At 44.6% G+C, this 20,971-nt stretch overlaps 1 protein-coding gene across 1 annotated transcript; it reads right to left on the reverse strand.

The window, feature by feature from the left end:
* Window positions 1–520: 520 nt before the first annotated feature.
* CA3 (carbonic anhydrase 3) lies at window positions 521–10,157 on the reverse strand. Its single transcript, XM_033126089.1, has 7 exons — window positions 10,001–10,157; window positions 9,127–9,324; window positions 6,878–6,996; window positions 5,175–5,267; window positions 4,083–4,145; window positions 2,811–2,966; window positions 521–1,487 (listed from the first exon to the last, which is right to left on the reverse strand). Exons 1-7 carry the CDS (start codon window positions 10,032–10,034, stop codon window positions 1,368–1,370), a joined length of 783 nt encoding a protein of 260 aa, XP_032981980.1. The 5' UTR covers window positions 10,035–10,157; the 3' UTR covers window positions 521–1,367.
* Window positions 10,158–20,971: the final 10,814 nt, after the last annotated feature.

Consider the following 20,971-nt stretch of genomic DNA (forward strand, 5'->3'; position numbering starts at 1 on the left):
TGAGGCGATGAAAGATGTATCAAAGCCACTAACAGCAAAATGAGACTTTCTGTGTAAAGATATTAAATGCTAAGTATTCAATATTTTGAAAGTCTAACTGCATGGACTTTTGCAGTGTGGGGCCAGTGTCACCCAGAAGCACATTTAAAAATATAAGGACATGAAAGCTACAGTCTGACTGGATTCCATGCCCCTCAGGAACACCCATAGTACTAGTGTGAACCCCAAATCCTAAACCAGCTTTGAGGCCTCTGGAAACCAGGCCACACTCTCCAGTTTGTGGCCACACATTCCCCTTCTTGTCTGCAGCTTCCTCGGAAGGCGCTCACTGACCGCTTTACGTATGAGTAGCCACCCTGAGAGGGGGCAGCCTCGAATCCCACTCAGAGTCTGCGTCCATTACCGCTACCCTCCAGTTATAAAAACAGTCTTACAAAGTTTGCATTCTTCGTTTTACTTCATTTCTTGTCACATGCAACCCCTTTCCATAAAACAAACAAACAGAAAACCAGCACCCCACTCTTTGCATTCATGTCTTTATTAGTTTTGACGATCATTCCAACTGCTTTATTTTAAGCGCAGTCATTCACTCCTGTGTATTCTAGGGATCGTTAGTTCCACCCTCAAATTAGCAAGATATCAGAGGCAGTTTGTATTGTAACAAGCATGCAGAAATAAAAGTAGTAAAATTAAAAATAAATGGCCCTCCTTCAGGTAAAGAAAAAAATGTTAGGATAAAGTCAACCATCTTTATGAAGAAGAAATTAGAATACTGGGTGAAATTTTTAAAAAACTGTGGGTCAAATGTGTTTTCCTTTCACTGATAATCAAATCCGGGTCACCTTTATAGTAGCTAGAATTTTAATAAATGATGGACCTATCATTGGTTTTATTTAAGTGTTAAAACACATCATCATCTCAATTCTTGCTGTCCACAGTCATTTTAATATCTGCTCATGTGTAATCGCTGTACGGTCACATACACCTCTGCTCCTACATATAAAATTATTCATTGTGTCTTGAAGATGGACACCTCATAATATGAAAACAGTAAAATAACTTCTGGGAAATTTAAGATGACAGAAAAAAACTGGTGCCCAATAGCCATTTTCTATACCTTGACTAGTCTACACCCTGTTTTTTCTTCTTTGAAACCTTACCAGAAATGCTACTTTTATAGGAAAGATGATTATGACAAAGGCCAAATGCTTTCCTATTGGATCTTGTCAACAGTAACCTGGCTTTCTTGGTGAATGCATCTCTCATCCATTGCTCAATGTGAAAACTGAAATGTACTTGGAGTTAGGAGCACCAAAGGAGGCCAGGAACCAAGCTCTCCAGTGGCAGGTTTCCCTTCCAGAGAGGACTCATTTGAAGGAGGCTCTCACCACCCTGCCCTTGATGGGCTGCGGCGGGCGCCAGTTCCCCACCAGGGGCACTGGGGGCTCGTTCTCGGCGCTGGACAGGAGGCTGCGCAGCTTGGCCATCTGCCAGGGGCAAGGGACAGGCGTCAGCACACGTCGGACCCAAAGGACACAGGATGCGTACAACAGAGCTAGCAATCGCTGGCCTTTCAAACAGACAAGCAGACCGTAAACACTGCCCCCAACGTTCAGTCCAGAGTTGTCTGGTGCTCAGTTCCTGAGTAACATAGACCTTTACTTCTTCATTTTATACAGGACCACCGTGCCCTCTGGTCAAAGCCGTTTCCTCCTGAATTCTGAAACCCTGATTTTCATGGGAGGGGTCAGTTTGGAGTATGTGCCTTGTGTAGAAGGGGAGGACAGTATCACTGCAAATACTACGCTTCGTTGGTCTTCACTGGATATGTTTTAGGAATCAATTTTTTTCTTCAAAGCACAGAAAGAAATGAAAGTCATGCTACATTTATAATTTTAAGAGCTGATCTTTTTCTTAAGGGAGAAGAATTGAGGAAATTCGTATCAGTAATGCTATTATTTCTATATTAAAATGTTTTTAGCTTGTCTCCTTAAGAACATTTCATTCCTCTTCCAAAATATTTAGCTCTGTGAACCTGATGGTGAAATCTGCTCTTTCGATTAAAAAGGACCATACGGGCGTGAGTGCACAACTGGCGGAAATAGGAAAGCTGCTGTCCCCCATAAGGGACACGCTGGAAAACTGACTTCACTGTGAGACCTTCACTGTCTAGGCTGGGAGCTTGTTTTGTCCACGTGCTTCACTCCGTTCTTCTGCATGTCCCTGCCCACCCGTCTTCTCCCAGCGTGTCCCTGAAAGTTTCTTGAATGACTGTTGCAAGGATGTTCTTTAGTGAGAAGGGAGGCCTAGCAAGAGGTCTGAGTATTGGAGGCACCCGGACAGACGGGAGGTGGAATGTTGCTGCCTGAACTCGGCTGTGTGATCCCGCGCAAACTGCTTACCGTTCCTGAGCCTCACCGTACTTACCTGTAAGACTGGAGACACGGAGTACACCTCACAAGGATGGTAAATCCCGCCCCCAGGCCGGGCTTACCCTCCAGTCTCCTAACCAGTGCTAGGATTTGGGGGCCTACAAATGAACGGGCTAACTCATAGGAATCTAAACCCTCGGTGTTTCGAGAGCGCAAACTCGGACGTTGTTTGCATCACCCCACCTCAGTGATCTGCATCTAGCCCGGTCCCCTTGGGAAGCCGGGTCTCAGAAAGTCCAGCAGGCTGACTGTAGCTAACCAGGGCCAACTATGGCACCGTTAGGGCAGCGCTGTTCTGGGCGCAGCCTTTTAGCAGCTATGGTTCCTCCAGGTAGCCTCTGTCTCTACAGAGCCCGCGGGGCTGGAGTCTGCGCTCACCTGCTCGGAGCTCACGGTGATGGGCTCCTTGAGCAGGAGCCACACGATGCACTCCTCGCAGGGCGGCGTGGTGAAGGAGCCGTGGTAGGTCCAGTAGTCGCGGCAGGCGGGGAACAGGCAGGACGGGTCGAAGTTTGTGAAGGGCGCCTCCTTGCCCTGCAGAGCACGCAGGTAGGTGCCTGAGCAGGTGAGTGGCCAGCGAGCAAACCGCCCTCCCTCGTCCCTCCCGCCTCACGTGTGAGAGTGAATTCAAACACGGCAGAGAAAACGGAACTGTTAAACACAGGGCTGGCCTTTCAGAAATAAGGGGGGTGGGGGAGCTGGTCTGGGGTGACCTGGCACAGTCATTGAGATGCTGTGTTCCTTGGTAACTGTCGCGAGAAGGACACTTCTGTCACCTCTCAACAAAAAGGAGACTCACATCTAAACTGCAACACAAATATTTCCTACAAGTTGATGGGTAGGTTCTCAGTGATTAAAACAGGCTCACATCCTTACTGAACACTGAATACTTACTTTCTCCGGTGGTGAACCTGACTAGCATTTGCCTAGAACAGTCCCAAACACAATTACCATGAGTCTGTTAACTAGAAGAGATGAAAAATGTATAGATGCTGCCCAGGAGTGAGAGGGCAACACCAGGAACCAAACGTGTGTGCATGTGATGTGCGTGTGTACATGTGCTGTGTGGTGTGTGTTGTATGTGCGTGTGTTGTGTCTGCATGTGTGCATGTGATGTGTGTGCATGTGACTCATGTGCATGTGATAGTATGTCCATGTGGTGTGTTGTATGTGTGCACACAAGTGGCCTGTGATATGTGTATGTGTGCATGTGTTATGTGTGTGCATGTGTGCACGTGGTGTGTGGTGTGTGTGCATGTGGTGTGTGCATGTGATTGTGTGTGCATGTAGTGTGTGTTGTGTATGTGCACATGTGTGAGATATGTGGTGTGTCATATGTGTTGTGTGTGTTGTGTGTGCACGTGATGTGTGTGTGCATGTGGTGTGTGTGGGGGTGACCACTTCTTTCTCATCCACTTCCTTGAGAAAGTAATTATCTGACAGACTGATTAGGAGGATTAAATAGGCTGATGTATGTGAAATTGCTCCAAAAACTATAAACCATACAAATATAATTATTTTATACAAACGCTTAGCATATTCTCAAACTTAGTAACAGACTTTAAGTGAAAGAAATATACTTAAAATATAAAAAGAAAAAAATTGACAGACCCTGCTTTCTGTTCTCCAAGGGAAAATGAATTTTTTTACCTTTGTCTTGATTTTGTCCAGTGCATCAAGGATCAGCTGGAACTCACCCTTCTCACGCCCTATCTGTAAGAAAATAGAAAACCAATGATTATATTTTGCCTTCTCCATAATTCAGGATTGTCTTAAAAAATGATTTTGATCCATCCATCTGCAACCTGTGTTTATAAATCTGCCAGAAAATCGTGTATGAAGCAAAAACCTAAGTTTATTTCCCACCCAAAATTAGACTATATATTTTCTGAACTAAATTTGGACTCCAGGCCTCTGAAGTACAAAACCACAAAATTACATGTTGGTCTACTTCTGTGTCCTTGACCTTCTGCAAAGTAATTCTACATTTTTTTATAGCATTAGAGCTGGGATGGACTCAATGCATCTAAAACTAAACTCACTGTCTTTCCGCTCAGACCCGCTCCACTTCCTGCTGTGCTGTGTTCAGGCATGGGGAAGGACCAGAGAAGTAAGAACATAAAACAAATCATGTCATTCAAAAAGAAAGAGGCTAGATTTTCACCTCTGGCTTAAAATCTAGATTATGTTACCACTAAATTCATGTGTTAATGACACTAAGTCCTCTTTAAACCAAGGCTGGCTCAACAACACACACATTCCAAGTGCTGCCTTAGCCGGGGCTGTGTGTGTGGCGGTGCCGTCAGTTGTCAGCCGTGGGGTGTGCAGCCAGGCTCCGGGCATCACGGTGGTTCCCAGGGCTGCGTGTTCTGGTTTCCAGTGTGATGGAAAGGAGATAGCGAAGAAGGATACTGACCAACGCGGCCGGTGCTGTCACCACCACCGCCATGAGCACCTACAGAGACTCTTGTCCCCCTGCCTTCCCCCACTCATATATGTCTCCACATCTTGAGAAACGTTAGAAGTGCTAGGGGCCCTGGAGTATGGCAAAACGTACACTTGTAAGGGAAAGCAAAACATTTGAGCTGATCTCAGCAGGAATATCTTGATTGGTTGAATGAGTGATGAAATCCATTCCTTTCTCCCCTTTAAACAAAAGAAGGGGGTGAAACACATGCTATTTTAAGCGTTGGTACGGAAGTAAATTTTGAAAGAAAAAAATAGGGTCAGCGTTTACCTCACCTTCAGAAAAATGCCAACCACAGCAGTGCCATCAGGTTGCTTCAAAGCTTCTCCAAATGTGTTGTACTTTGGGTTCCAGTGAACCAAATGCAGCTGAAAACATAGGATACAGGTTACGGGGTAAATTCCTAGCAGGAGGGAACAACTATCAAATTATTCACAATAAACCCCACCGTTAATTGTACAGATTAAGGTGCCTGAGCACTCTCATACAAGTAGACAGAGTTCTAAACATTAACATGCGAGACTTGGGTGAAATTTTTAATAATTCAGATAAAATGAGTATAAAATCATGGTAAGTAGATTTAGAACTTTAATATACAATGAATAAAAATCGAACGTTTTGTTAAAGCAATTCAAAAGATGTGTTTTCGTTTTGCATGACATTACTCCTCTTCCTGACCAAATCAAACAATGAAACAGAGCTGTAAACAGGAATCTACAAACATCCTAAAGTCACAATTAATTGGGACGTAGGGGAGGAGCAACAAGGGGGAAAATCCTCGAACATTTTCTATCTGCCTCCTTTTAGCAGCCAGTGGTAACCTTATCTTAATTGAAAACCTAGGCACCAGTGAAACCAGTCAAACGTTTCCTCATTGAGTTACATAGAATGGCAACAGGATACAGTCGGTCACCGCAGTTAAAACTATTTTACGCAAGGTCAAAAGTGTGAGATAACCCCATGCGCAGAGGCCAAACAGCAAGCCTTGCCACCTGTAAAAAATACCCTAAACTGTGCCCATGGCTGGGAAGATATCTAGAGGTACTCAGACTGCCAGCGTGCCCTGCCCCGGGCTCTCCAGGTGGCTGTGCAGAAACGGGCTGATCGCTGTGAAGCAGGCTGGTCCCCCAGAGTTAGTTCAGCCAACAATTTAGCTGCCTAAGAGAGTTCACAGTGCCTTCAGGCTCCTGCCCCAGGCCCTATTTTGACCCTGGGGAAAGAGCAGGGCAGGAAAGATGGCCTACCCTCCCCCAGGGCATCTGTCACCACTTCTGGACTAGGTTTTGTGGAGAGAACCTGCAGGAGGCTGGTGTCATTTCCTTGTAAATGGGGGCCTTGATCTGAGCGACATACAGATCACACTTTTTTCTCTCTCTTTTTAATGGGTTAGACAAAGAGTAGCTTTCGCTCATAGTAAGTTTTGTGTGTATCTACGTTTGTGTATAAATACCTGTGTATGTATAATCACACCCGTATATGCGAACAGCCTTCATGCAGAGACGAGAACAGGGGCACAACCAGAATTCCTGAATGCTCTTTTAAAAGCACTACTTTCTTATAAAAGAGGCAGCTTAGGACACTGGGCAAGACGGTGACTCTGAAGCCAAATCTGCATAAGGCAGAACACCAGGTTTAGCTCTCACCGGCTGGGGAGGCTTTTCGATAACTTTTCTGTGCCTCAGTTTCCTCACCTGTAACCTCATGAGTTAACACTTGTGAGCACTTCATAAGTGTTAGCGGTCCTGAATGGTCTTTTTTCCTACTCAGCGGCTCTCCAGTTTCGTAAAATCACCTTCGAGTCTTTGCGCGTGGTGCTAACTGCCCTACCCACGCGCAATGTTCAGCAGCTTCAGCTTAGGCTGAACCGACTACAGCTCTCGTCCCAGCTGCAGGCTTGCGGCAAAAGCGGCGCACGCGGCCTTAGGAGCTCTGTTTTCACTGGGCAAGGTCCAGGGCAAGCGACAGCCGTGCCTCCTACCTCGGCGGCGTACTTGACTCCATCCACTGTGTGCTCGGAGCCGTGGTCATCCGAGGAGCCCCAGTGCAGATGAAACTGGCGGAGGCGGTAGGGTCCAGTGAGAGGGCCCCCCCGCAGCACTGCGATTCAGAGAAGGAGGTCAGCATGAACTCACGCCTCTGCTGCAGAGCCCTGCGTTATGTGCCTACGGGCCCTGACATCTCAGGGCCACGGGCAAATGGGCCCAGGCTGCTGGGCCCACCAAGCCCCCTGGTCTCCCGCTCACAAATCCAAGTCTTGGGATGTTTCAAAATAAGCGATTTCTCCTTTCTGTCTTATTTGTCTGCTCCTTTGATTATTTTTAAAATGTCCAATGAACATTCGTAAAAATCAAAGGAAAACAACAGGGGCCCTAAGTAGGTGGACAGCCAAAGTGTGGGCCGGTTGTGGGGTGCAGTGGGGAGAAGGTGACAGATGTAGGCTCCTGGTCTACCCCTGGCTAGCTGTGTGTCCTCAGGCAGGTTGCTAAACTTCTCTGAACCTGTTTTTGCATCTTTATGAAGGTGGAGATAATACCAACCTCTCACGGCGGCTGTGAGGATTAAATGAGATTAAGGATTTAAATATGATCACCGCACTGCCCAGCCAGGCCATCACTGAGCAAACGTGAGTTCTTCTCCACGTCTTGCTTCTAATTATACTTTTCTACGAGAAGCAAGAGCTTTCGTCCATGTCTAATTTCGACTCTGTGTGTTCAAATGAGGCGGAATGGGGACATCAGAAACATCCAGGCAATCCATCACTCGGGACAGCTAAGCTAGGCCATCCCCAGAAGCATTAATTTGAGCTTGCTGTCCAAATACCTCAGCCCTGTCACTTAATTTGGTTTCATTTCATTCAGCCTGGGGAGGGAGTGATTTAGAGGCTCAAATACTTTCTGAAGGATATTGAAACCATGCAGAAACCCTATAATCAAGATATGGCAATATAAGCTAAATGAAAATGGAATTCAGGGGGTAGATGCTGAAGTGGCACCCTGAAAGCCGCGGTATACACGTAAAACAGCCAAGCAGGCTCTGACGAGCTTTATCACGTACAAAGGACTGGTTTGATTTATGGCATTTTCCTGTCCAACCACTAGGAACATTTATTACCTGGACATACAAGTCCAACTGATTACGATGGACCATATGAAATTGTCACTCAACCAGTTTTTGCTTTCAAAAAGAAAATGGGATTTCCGTGTGGTCTAACCTCATAGATACTGTTTAATTTAGTTTATCCTTCTAAATGAAACTTGATTTATTTGAATGGAGAAGGGAGAAAAAAGTAACAGTAACACGAGATTATTGTTTAAGAAAATATAAATTTCTATGATATTTCTTACTTCAAACCTCCTTGCAGGTAGGAGTTATGACCCTATTATTCTTTATGACAATATCATTGAGGATATTCATTTATGTACATCAGTAAGGATAATTTTAACTTTTTCACAAATGTAGTCAGATGAAGATGTGTTATTGTACATCAAGCGCCAACATATTGTGGGAAGATTCTTTCTTACCTTATTTTCAGGGAAACAAAGCATTTCTAATTACCCTTCTTTTATTTCACTGATTTGCTTAATAGTGTAGGTGAAATAAAGAGATTTTTAAAAACATGTGATTTTTCATTTTCATACACACTCACAAATCATTACCCAAGAAGAAATTGTCAGATACTTCAAAACCCTCACCAAAAGGATTGGTCAGATGCACCCTGCTGAAGCATCCCGGGCAGGTCTTGGGGCCAGTCTGGGTAACTCCTAAGGTGGCCCTACTCTCTGCCCTGGATTGCCCCCACTGCCCCACCAGGGGAAGGCACTGCCCACTTTGTTCCTTTGCTATGTGCCTTGCTTTGTAGAACAGAATGTCTGAGGAACCTGGGAATGGCGCCTTGCTCTCCAGATCACCGTCAAGAAGCATAAGGGCCATCAGAGCCTGGAGAATGCTCCCTTGTACTGACTGCCACCACCTCCCTGGCCAGCTCCATTTCAGGAATGCACCACAACTTCTAGCTTGGGCGCGGGGCCATGTTGCAGCAGCACAGTGACAAAGGCGAGGGGGGCGACATTCCTCTTGGATGCACAAATACAATTCTCCCAACTAGAGCAAAGTGACGTGCTGTCTCCATTTCCAGAGATGAAGTCTCCCCATTCCCCACTCATTGTGCCACTGTGCCATAGTCACATTTTGCCAGTCCACACGCTCTGCCTAAGGGGTCATACTTACTTGACCGATCGAAAGTATCATCAAACACAACCCTGCACGTCTTCCCGTTGTTCAGGATGGTCTTGCAAGAGCCGGGGTCGTAGGATGCTGACCAGGGCAGCAGGGAAGGGTCGTGCTTAATATCTTTGGTGTGCAGCTCGATGGGTGACTGGTTGTCTCCCTTGGCGATTGGGTAAATCTCATGCCAGTGGTCGGGACCTAGGAAATCAAGTCGACTGGGCTTGTGTAGTTGGTGGCACAACCCAAACCCTCTTTCTAATTGACTAAACCGGCAGTGACTGTGGAAGGTCTTGGATTTCAGATTGGGCAATACAAGGCTTAGCGTGGGAGACCTGCGTGTAGTTTTACTAGTGGACCTGGGGACTATTTAACTCCGCACTTCCCTCCTCTTGCTAAGAATACAGCCTCCAAGGCTTCGTTTGGAAATGGACTTCATCACCTGTCTTACCAATGCCATCTTCTGGAATAAAAGCACTGACCACAGGTGGTTTTTAGGGGGCGCCCACGTTCCATTCCCCCGCGCGTTCAGCAGCAGCAGCCGTCCTCAGAGAGGTGGCTGCCCAGTGTCACGGAGTTGGGGACAATCAGCGCTGGACCTCTTGGTCTGACTCCTCAGTCAGAGGCTGTGCCGTCTTGGGCAGGTGACCCAGCCTCTCTGAACCTGTTTCCCCCCACGGAAGTAATAACAGCTCCTCGCCGCGGAGAGCTGGATGGGATGAAGGGAAAGGGGTCCGCAGCGTTTGGCGCTTGGTAAGTACTACTCAGTGAAGGTTCTTCGCGTCCGACCCCAGCCCCTGTTTCCTGCAGCCTCCCAGTGCCTTGCGGTGCCAGGGGCGCCTCCCCACGCACATCCGCGGTGCGGGCAGGGACTCACCATTGTGGCTGGCGTAGCCCCACTCCTTGGCCATGGTCGTCCTCTGGGTCCGCGGTGGCTCCTGCCAGCTGTGTGCGCAGAGTCCCCGCGCGAGCCCTGTCTTTTATGTGGGTCCCCCCACACCCTGCATGGCCTTATTAGGTCAGCGAGGGGGCGGGGGGCTAAGCTGGCTTGGGGTGCTGCTCGGCAGGCGGGGTCAGGGGAGCCAACGAATTCCAAGAGCTGGACAGCTGTCCCGGGGGGGGGGGGGGCGGAGGCCCCCCACCCGCCCTCGGGTCCCGTCCCCTGGAGCTGCAGGGCGGTCCAACCCGCGGCGCGCTGGGCAGAAATGCGGCGCCTTTCGCCTAGTTGCCCCTGCCCGCTCCAGGCATTATTTTATTTTATTTTTTTTGCAGGGACTGGGTGTCGCAGTCACGCTCAGCCGCCACCTAAAACCCGCCTTGGCGGCGCTGGCAGCTCCTCGGCGAGCTCACTGCGCTCCAGCGGCCGGGTGATGCCGGCTGGAAGGACCTCGCTTGTTTGCCTGGCGCGTGTGTGACTCCCTTGCACGCAACTTGTAAAGTTCTAGAAGCCAAGGATGGGAAGCAGGGCCCAGAGGGCAGGTCCCCAACTCCCGTGTCCTTAGAGTCTGAGAGCGGCCTGCCCTGGAGCCGCCCCCGGAGGCATCCCAGCCCAGACCCGAGGGTCCCTTTGGCCAGGACTGGGTCCCACGGAGCCTGGGGGTCCCAGTGAACGCAGAGCAGGGGCGTGGAGTGAGCGCCTCACTCGCCCAGCTGCACCTCTGCTCACGAAAAGTCCACACTATTTTGCATGGTTGACAGGCATGACCATAACGTGAGTCTGTTGTTTAAAACGAATGACCTCGCTCTTTGAGACACTGAAAGACTGGGCACAAGGAAGAGCAGGTTTCCAGAGTTGGTTTATTTTTCCTCCCTCTCCCGAGTTGTTTTATAACATGATGAACCAGGCGCAGGAGGACTGGTGTGTGCAGCGTGCACGTGTCAAAGACGTGCCTTTACACGTCTGGTTATGGCTCACGCTGAGGAAGTCAGTGGCGTCGCTCTTTATACCCTAAGAGTACGTTGTAAAATGTCTTCTTTGTTCCAGGTCAGTAATAATCTCACTTTCAAAAAGACAGCAAGGAAAGTGAAACCTAATTTCAGTGCTGTCTTGAGCGAGATTGCCGTCTGCAGATCCTTATTTACTCTGACTTTTATTGGTGCGGGTCCGTTGTATTTGAGGATTACAAACCTTGCAAAGGAACTCTCTCATCATGGTAAAGCTAGCTCATGCCCAAGGCATGTGGAATGCCTGACCACGCTCAGACACTGGACGCCTGCGGAGTCAGTCCCCAGGGTATTTTTGTGACCAGGGATTATTTGATCCACACAATAGCAGTGTGGAATCAAGAACTGAGATAGTTTGGAAAATTGAATCAAACACAGCAAGCAAATACCATTGGACGCTGAGCTCTGATAGGTCAGTGCTGGATCAGTAAGTCCGGGGAGCTGGGCTGTCGCCGCCGGTTTTCGGCTGTGCTGTGATGGTGTGGCGTGTAGGTTGTAGTCAGGGAAGGTGTTTTCTGTCTCTTACTGAGGGCATAATTATTTGTACGAGCAAATGATAATCTTCTTCCAATTCATTAAATTGCTACCATGTTGCTTTTTCTGGAATGTGTGGTTAGAAGATTGGTAACTAAATTTCATGTTTTTGATACAGTAGTAATACAAATAAATTATTTAATAAAGTCTTTATACCATGCAAGGCCAACAATCTAGTAATGCCTCACATTATTACTGTTTATGTGTAGAAGGAGTTTATAAAAGTGGGTTATTTGTCATTAATTAAAATAAAAAGCTGTGCACAATGAATAAACAATGAATTAAAGACTTCACAATGGCACATAATTTCACATAAGCATTTGCAAAGTGAATTATTTAATAGTTTTAGGTGTGTGGCCTTGAAAAAATAATTGGCGTTTCCATTGTACTTTCTCATAAGAAAGTGAATCAAAATTGAAATTTCAAGACAACTCCTATAAAGCAAGTCATTTTAGACCAGGATATATTTTTCAGAAACCACAAATTAATCATCTGCATCTTAATTGATGTACTCAAGCAGCTTTGTCTATAAATTTCAAAATTCCCTGTCAACAGAGCAAAGAGATAATTCTAAACTGTATTCAAGACTCAGATCTCTGGAGTGGCTTAAAAAAGAAAACCGTTAGGTTCACACCGAGATAAATAATGCCAACAAAAGAGCTAGGAATGATTAACTCGCAGTGACCTCCCGGCATATTCACAGCTTTTCTCGCAACACTGTTATTGGAAAGTTGATGGATTGAGCAATTTGTAGGGTTTTACCCCCCAAATGAATGTGCTCGTATAGAGGAAGAGGGCAGAGAGAGAGAGGCAGAGAATATGAACAGAGCAATCCAGGAGAGTAATTTGGGTTAACAGAATTTGGGGTGTGTGTCTGAATGTGGGACTTTCAACTAGGTTGTGTGTTACAGTTATAAAGTTCAAGGATCTACGGTGATATAATTTAAATCTATTTTTATTGTTGATTTGGCATTTTATTTTGCAAGATGCCAGGTAATGTAACTGAGTCAAATCTCCTGCAGGTCCTTATCATTTGGTGCCTCTAGTGCATCAGGAAAAAAGTGAGAAACTGTGTACTTATTCACCTCTGAGATCAAAGCACAAATTAGGATTCGAAGTAATTGCATAATTGTGTTTAAATAGTTTATATTTTACAGCGATATATATTTTCTACTATTTTACATTTTTATTTTCATAGATCAAGTTCTGGAATAGACACGCAAAACTAATAAATGTAAAAATAAAACTCAATCATTAATAACGAAATTGATAAAAATTGAAATTTTAAATCAAATAAATTTAATAAAAATGAAATACGTCTAATCAAATCTAATAAATCTAAAGATCAAATTTCGCATATGAGAATCAAAATTTTAAATTAATCTATTTAACGGTCGTACATCACATAATTATTCCCTTCTCCCCGACAATGTTTTTTTTTTTGTTTTCCTCCCCAAAAAAACATTGTCCAGAATCTTGGCTCACCACATTACATATGAACACGATAGGCCCAGTTCTTGAGTGACATCAGTGACAGCTGAGCCACTTGGATGGGTTCTTAAATTATGGCTTCTGTTCATGGCAAACTTGTAGGACAGCAGCCTGAGGCCTGGTCCCAACAGGTGTCCCTCACTAAATACACAGATCTGAGTCATTTTGTTTGAGAGTGGGAGCATGGATACAAAGGGGAGACCACCCTCCCCCCCAAATCTATGCAGTAAGACTTGGTCATCAGGATTCATAAATTCAAACTCTTTCCTTCCAAACACAAATTCTTTTTTTTTTTTTAAATGCAGTCAGAACATAGTAAAGGAAGGCAACCCATGAATTTTTATAGACTTTTAATATCATTAGCTACTTGTTTTTCCAAAATTAATAATCAAGACTAATAGAGATTTTTGAATTACTGGAATACACCACACAGCTATTTTATCAATATAAACTCTATGGATATCTTTTCTCAGGATCAAATTGAGATGATCAAGTCTTGTCTTCAATAACTTAATGAGAGGAGTTGCTTGTAAAATTAACAGGTGGCATTGTTCGTTTTTTTCCACCATTTCATAGCATTGAGGTGGCCATTTGCCTAAACTTTTCTTTGGCCTCAGACACCTCCTCTGTGAAACAGAGAGAAAAATGCCTGCGTTTCGGGGTTCTGTGTGGCTTAAATGAGACAATACAGTAAGCACTCACCACTGAGGGCCAGTGTATTTGGCACTCAGCAGAGTTAGCACCCTTCGCTGCCTTGTCCATCTTCTCCAGTTTCTCCCTGGGCAGTCACCTACCCTAAAAAATCCTTTCTCCTTGTTGGTCATAAACAGTGCCTTGTGTGCATACCTCAGGGCACAGGTGCTAACCTGCAGACAGCATAGCTTCTGCTGTGGATGATAATGCTGATACTCACAGTGTCCACCCTCCCCCACAGAGCTGCCCCCTGCCCTCCGTGGGGGTCCGAGTAAACCTCTTTCATCACCTGTGACCAACGGCATGCAAAAAGCATTCATCCAATCTAACAAAATGAACTGTGCTAGGAACTATAAGTCATGTCATTCCATCAAGGCTGAACACTTCGTTGGTATATTATTTGATAAACGGGTTGTTAAAAGTGATATTCAAGCTCCTCTCAATGGCATTCAGGGGTCTTCAGACGGTGCCCTACCTGCTTTCCAGGCCCATCCCAGCCTTTCCTTCCAAACTCGCCTGCCCTCTGCTTCAGGCATAGAGGATCCTCTCCCCATAACCACACATCCTTTCCCACCTCTGTGCCTTTCTCTCTGACTCAACTGTCCTGCCCACTGTGGGCACCTGACAAGGTGAAACTGTTATTATATCAACAGTTGTGTAGCCAGTGCAGCGAGTGTTCATGCAAGATTTCACACCGAAAAAACATCCGTTCATCTTTAAGTTCCCTTCTCTGTTAAGCCTGTGCTCTGGCCCTGCCTGCTGCCATTCTAATTCCAGGCCCAGCCACTGTCGATGTTGCATTGACTTTCTTTTGTGTTATTTTAATTTTTTTTGGTGGGGAGAGCGAGGGGTACTCTCTCCAGGGTGATGTAAATTACTTTGCTTCCCTGGGAACAATCAAACACCAACCTCACATCTCGAAAAATCTCAACTCCACTTCTTCTGGTAAAAAGCATTACTACCCCAGGCTGGTCAGGTAACTTCTTGGAATAATAATAACCACCCTGGACAATTTACTCAGTTACTAGCACCAAATGAAGTGATATGTGTGTAAGCACTCAAAAACTAGCACTTCACATCTGTCATTATTTTCACTTAACATATTTAATTGAATAAATACTTAAGAGCTGGGGAGTTTTTGTGCAGGAAGAAATTCAAAGTGCCATTTTTTAGATTGTAAGGGCTATTTTGCAAAGCCAAAACCTGAGAAATCTAAAATGATGGCTTCTTAGAGACATTGGAAATTACTTTGCATGAAGTTTCTGAATAAGAGAACAGGAAAATATCTGCATTATTTGAATTTTTATAGACTATTAATATCATTAAGTACTTGTTTTTCCAAAATTAATAATCAAGACTGATAGAGATTTTTGAATTACTAGACTATACCACACAGCTATTTTATCAATATACAGAGAGTGCCAAAAAAATGTATACACATTTTAAGAAAGGAAAAAAAACTATTAAAATTGTAATACTCAATATATACCACTAACAAAAGATGAATGCAAGTCACGTTTGACTTCTGCAATTACAAGAGGTGCTCAGAGTGGTTCCCATCAGCGTCCAGACCCTTCTGATTATGGCAAACTACTGCTTGAACATAGATAACATCTCTTAAAATGTGTATATATATTTTTGGCACCCCTGGTATTCCAAATAAATAATGAAGTTTAAGTAATTTATTCTTAAAATATTTTATGTTGGCATAATTGAACAATTTTTAGTATTTTTCAGCTTTATTGAGGTAAAATTGACAAAATTATAAGTTATTTAAGGCTTACATCATGATGGTTTGATATACGTATATATTTTGAAAGGATTGTTCTCATCTAGTTAATTAACACATCTGTCACCTCACATATTTATCTTTTGTGTGTGTAAGAGGACATTTAAGTTGTATTCCCATAGCAAATTTCAATTATATAATGCAGTGTTGTCAACTATAGTTAGACATTAGACCCTCAGACCTTATTCATCTTATAGATGAAAGTCTGCACCCTTTTACCAGCTTCTTCCTAGTCCTAATTTTCAGTATTTTAAAAGGAAAACTTTTTTCCATATAAAAAATGTTATGCAACACCTTCAGTTCCTCCAGTGTATGTGCTATCTATCCTGGGATAAACTATTCTTCTGTTTCCCACTAAGAAAACAAGTGCTGTCAATTAAAGCCTCGAGCACCACTTTTTCAAAATTCCATCAGTATCTCTCAGCCTGCTTCCTAATAAAAGACCAAGATATGGCGAATTTTTACCTGTTGTCTTTAGAAAAAGTTATTTGGGCACTTCCGACTTTGCCTGTAAGTGATAAGGACATCTTGTCATTGTAAAAAAATGTAATCTCTGTTCAGACACGGCTTTATAACATTATGTGTCACTTTGTTTTATTCCACCTAATACATCCTCTTGATTTAGAATGTTTGGGGGGATATTAATTATTTACTGTTCTATAATATTATTTTCTCTTATAAATGACAGTCAACTGAAATCCGTGGCATATAGTTTGATCTTTGGTATTTAAATCACTTAAAACTAGTATGAGATTTTGAAGTCAATTTTCTCAAGCCAGAAATTTCCTTAGCTGACAATGATCCCTGTAAAGAAAAGCACCAACAGTGATAAACTATGTGGTCTGCAAGGTGGTTCTAATTCACCCTGCTCTGCAGGAAACATAAAATCAGGAAGAGGGAATACCACTGGGAGAGAGAGTACCCCCGCTAGTTAGGGATTTCCCTGAGCCATCTATGTACCTTGTTTCAGCAGAGGAATCTTCATGATAAAAATTTTAATATACCGTCTCTGAAATGCCAGCTGACCATCTCCCCAAGAAATAAATATAGGATTCTCTCTCTCTGTGACCTTGAAAAGCCAACTGCAATGTGAAGACTGATCATACAAAACCCCGTAGAACTTAAAAGTGTTGAACGAGTCCAACGTTAAGTATTGACGTGTAGAACAAATATGTTTTGTTACATGCTCGAATGAATGTTTCCCTGCAGCCACTGCGGTGTGTATCTAGAAGTGGAACTTCTGGAATTACAGTTCCATATCAGAATTAGCTGGAGTAAAATGCATTTTTCTTCACACAGCAGAAGTATCAAAGTATCGTGGGAATTCAAAAGACTTGAAGGAATTTATACTCAACACTCAGACAGAGTCTTTTGTAAGATCCAATGTATTTTAAACTGAAAACAAAATATTACTTCATATAAGTGGACGAGAAGTACTTGTAGACATGTAAACGCGAATTGCCATGTAGGGGAGAGCCAACGCTTCTTTCTCAGGCCTCTAAAAGCATTTCAGATCTCACTGATCAGAGACCCTGGTCATTGTTAGTTAATATTTATGATTGTCAACAACATGGAAAAACTGGAAAGCACATCCACACTTCAGGGCCAAGGAAGGTTGAATCTAGACTTGATACATAAGGACAGACAGGAACCAGTGGGAAAACAGTGGGTCAGGTGGGGGAATAACGTGACCAGAGAGTCCAGGGAGTCCTGTTCCTTCTGGGGGCAGATCTGTCCTGTACCTCCCCAGCTAAATGCTCATTACACTGCCGTGTTCTGCCGTGTTCTACTGACAGTTTATCCCTCGGTCCTGGCAGAGCTTGAATCCTCAAGGGTGGCCATTCGGACCACATTTGGGGTTTTCAGTTTCACGCACAGTAGTCATCCTTTACTATTGACTTTGAAGATGTTCTTTTCCGAAAGTACCGAGGAGGCATAGAAAAGACACACAATTCACACAGAGAAATCTCCATTCGGAGGAGATGGACGGACCTTGCTGCGTGTTCTGGGCAGCGCAGGCACAGGAATACCTCGCTCACAGCCAGAGTGATGCTCACAGCTCTTCCAAAACAAACTGGGCTCGTTGTGCGTTTGGCAAGCCTGGTGTTCGGACGCACAATTCCTTTTCTGAGGTATTCTTTTCTTCACACGGGGGTCAGAACTGAGCTTGAGAGGAACAGCTTTTCATCCATGGCCTCAGTCACAAACCTCCCAGATTGATACTTGATTGAGAAGAGGCGTATTGGGCATCGTTATTCAGGTGTCAGGGCTCAGAGAGCAACCAGCAGCACCGCCTGGTCTGGGATTGGGGCGATGACAGAGCACAGATGTCCTCTGGCTGTAATTAGGAAGTGGCATGTGCCCCAAACTGAGTTTACAAAGTGCATCCATCGGTGCTGATTCAGGAATAACCATTTCTTCACACTTCACATTGCCAGAATGTTGTGGGATGATTTTGAAGGTACATTATTTAAGGAAATAAAGAACGCTCTTTCTTCAGCAGTGGTACACTAGAAAGAGGGGTTCATTATTACTTTCCCTATAAAGAATTATTGTTCTTTTAACAAACATAAAGTATTTTTAAAAATCCAGATATATAATTAGTGAATTGCATGAAATATATAAAATATCAAAAAATTTCCGTACATTTAACATACTTTGACTTTAGCATTTATCTTCAATTTAGACTTCACTGCAGATATAGATAAACGACATGTCACTAATCTTAGCACAAATGCTCTCTCTCAGAAATGGTTTCTTTGCCAACCAACAGACAGATATTTCTGAGGTCACTACATTCCGTTTCATAATTTTTAAGTCACTGCAGTGCAGAAGCATACTTATTTTGTTCAATGACGGTTCAACACTGTTCTCTAGCCTCTCATACACGTGACTACTGATCACAGTAATGTGACTTCTGAAGCTCCTATGACTGCATTTGACACACCAAATCCAACGATTTCCAAATGCAATCATAGTTCATCAAAACCCACCTCCAGGATGTAATTGAAAGAAGAGCACTTGTTCATGCATTCAATACCATCATCCAATGCCTTCTGGGTGTGGAGCACTGTTCTAGGATCTGAAGGGGCGTTAAGGAAAAAGGGACAGTCGCCCCCTTGTGCTCACACCCTGGTGAGTGGTATGAGGAAAATACAAGGAAACAGATGAATAATGACCCTGTGGCCGACAGGGAATAATCCCCTGGAGAGGCTGGAAAACGGGATCTTGAGGTAGAAGAGTTATGGAAGGGTTCCTGAGAAGGTGAAATAAGAAAACTAAAGCGGGGAAGGGTGGTAACCATGGGAAGAACTCAAGAAAGAGCATTTGAGGTGGAGGAACATCCAAGAACACTGTGGAGGGTAAGTAATCCAGGGGGAGGTGGGGATGGGGTGTTTGGAGAGGATGGCGGAGGCCAAGCCAGGTAGGGCCAGGGTGGTCACCGGGAAGAGCTAGTCTTTTACTTCAGGGCGATGGCAAGGTGTCAGGGAGTGTGGAGCTCACGAGAAACACCTGACTCACCTTCTGTCGCGAGCGCCTGAAAGGGCAGTCACTATATTTCAGTCTCTACGGGAGAGTCAAGGGGCCATTAACCCCTTGGCAGGGCCCTACATCCCTGCGTGGTACTTGTGATGCGAGTGGGGAACAAAGTCCCGGCACACAGGTTCAGATAGAGTGAGTAGCACAGCTTTATTTGGGAGCCAATGTCCCTCCAGAGGCCAATGATCTGGTCAGCACAGAAGGTTATACAGAACAGAACAGAATTTAACAACGAACCAAGTCCCAGAGTCAGTCAGGATGGAGAAGGTCCCTGGTCCAGGAGAGGCGACTGGCCCACAATGGGTCTGACGCGAGCTGGTCTTGCAGGGAAGAACTTCGGGGAGTCCCTGAGTGTGGTGGTTTGCCCCTCGCAGAGGGTCTTAGCCAAGCGCCCAGTCGGACCCCTCACAGCAGGGTTCTGGAGTTCTGCTTTTATCCTCTTTTCCTTGGACTTGTTTACTTCTTAGGTGATAACCAGCAGCTGTTTTGGTGAAGGTGTTTATCACTCAGTTTTGTTATGCTCAGTTTCACACATAAATAATCATGTTTACTTTTATGTTTATGCTCTACACATAAACATGTTTACTTTCACTTCACTCTTATCAGTCTCACACATGTGCGGCCATAGTCCTGTCCCTACTAGTAAACAACTTGTTTTGCAAACCTCAATACCACATATGTTTTACATTTTATATGCTCTATACACCTTTGCAGATCACCCTGATGACCAGGGAATGGGGTGGAAGCGGAAGTAGAAAGCGAGCTAGCGCAGAATGATAATTTGCCTTATTATGAGTCTAGTACAACATTTTCTCCATGAGAGGAAGCTGCAGATCTCAACGTTTACAGTGCCGTGAGTGAAGTTTCTTTGGCTGCACATAGAGGAAGAAACAAGAAACACAACTCACGTCTGCATTTCAAGATGGTTACCGTTCAAATAAGAGAATGGAAATACAGTAAAATGCTGTGTTCTCCTCATTCGGAGACAGGCATTCTGATCAGTTAGAGATTCTGGGGAACTTTGTGGTGGTCTCCACTTGATGGTTCCTCTTGAAATGCATCGAAAACGCTGTAGACCAGAGCAGCCTGGCAAAGGGAGTATGACGCTCTCCAGCTCCCTCCCAACCGAAGGAAGGCAGAGATTCAGCTGGAGCAGGAAACAGCTGATGCTAGAGCAAGTTTTTATGTGTCCGTTCATCAGCTTTTGTTTATGGATTTGGCTAGTTTGTTTTTCACATAGAATCAGAGTGTTGCGATAAAGAGCTGGGACTCAGATTCCCAGGGCCTGGGTGCCCACCCCAGCTGGCCAGGAACATCCCTGAGTGTCAGCATCCACATTAGTGGAACCCTAGAGCGGGCATGGATTTGTCATGAGGATTGAGATAACGTGTGTAAGGTGCTTAGAATACTGCTTGGCGTTTCTAAGCATTTAGTAATTATGAGTTAAAAAATGTAGAAATGCAAAATAGATAAAAATTTGTCCTGGGTTAATTAGTTCCCAAGTAAATGAAAACTTCGTGAAGGCAGAAACCAGGACTGTCTTGCCCAAAACCTAGCCCAGGGCTTGACATCCAGTGGCCATGCAATCAATACTGTTGGAGGAAGACAGACACGCAAGAAGGGAGAGATGGAGGGAAGAAGGAGAGAGGGTGTGGGGTTGAGAGTTTCTAACCAATAGAAAGTGAATTGTCTGAAGGAGGGTCCCCTTCTGCCCCATTAAGGAAAATGAATTGCTTGTGCCCAAAATGTTTGAGTCTCTTCCCTGTGCTCTACATGACAGCCTTGACAACTTATTGATTTCATAACTGGGAGTTGGAGTCAAACCACTGTGATGTTTACCTGAAATGAATAGGGTAT

This window comes from Rhinolophus ferrumequinum, chromosome 14, assembly GCF_004115265.2.
Source record: "Rhinolophus ferrumequinum isolate MPI-CBG mRhiFer1 chromosome 14, mRhiFer1_v1.p, whole genome shotgun sequence".
Classification (NCBI taxonomy): Eukaryota; Metazoa; Chordata; class Mammalia; order Chiroptera; family Rhinolophidae; genus Rhinolophus; species Rhinolophus ferrumequinum.

Excerpts from the sequence above, each read along its gene's own strand:
- CA3 (XM_033126089.1), bottom strand. The coding sequence starts at position 10,034 with ATGGCCAAGGAGTGGGGCTACGCCAGCCACAATG. Across the intron at positions 9,325-10,000 it reads GGGCTACGCCAGCCACAATG|GTCCCGACCACTGGCATGAG; the intron begins GTGAGTCCCTGC and ends TTGATTTCCTAG. Across the intron at positions 2,967-4,082 it reads TGGACAAAATCAAGACAAAG|GGCAAGGAGGCGCCCTTCAC; the intron begins GTAAAAAAATTC and ends CGTGCTCTGCAG.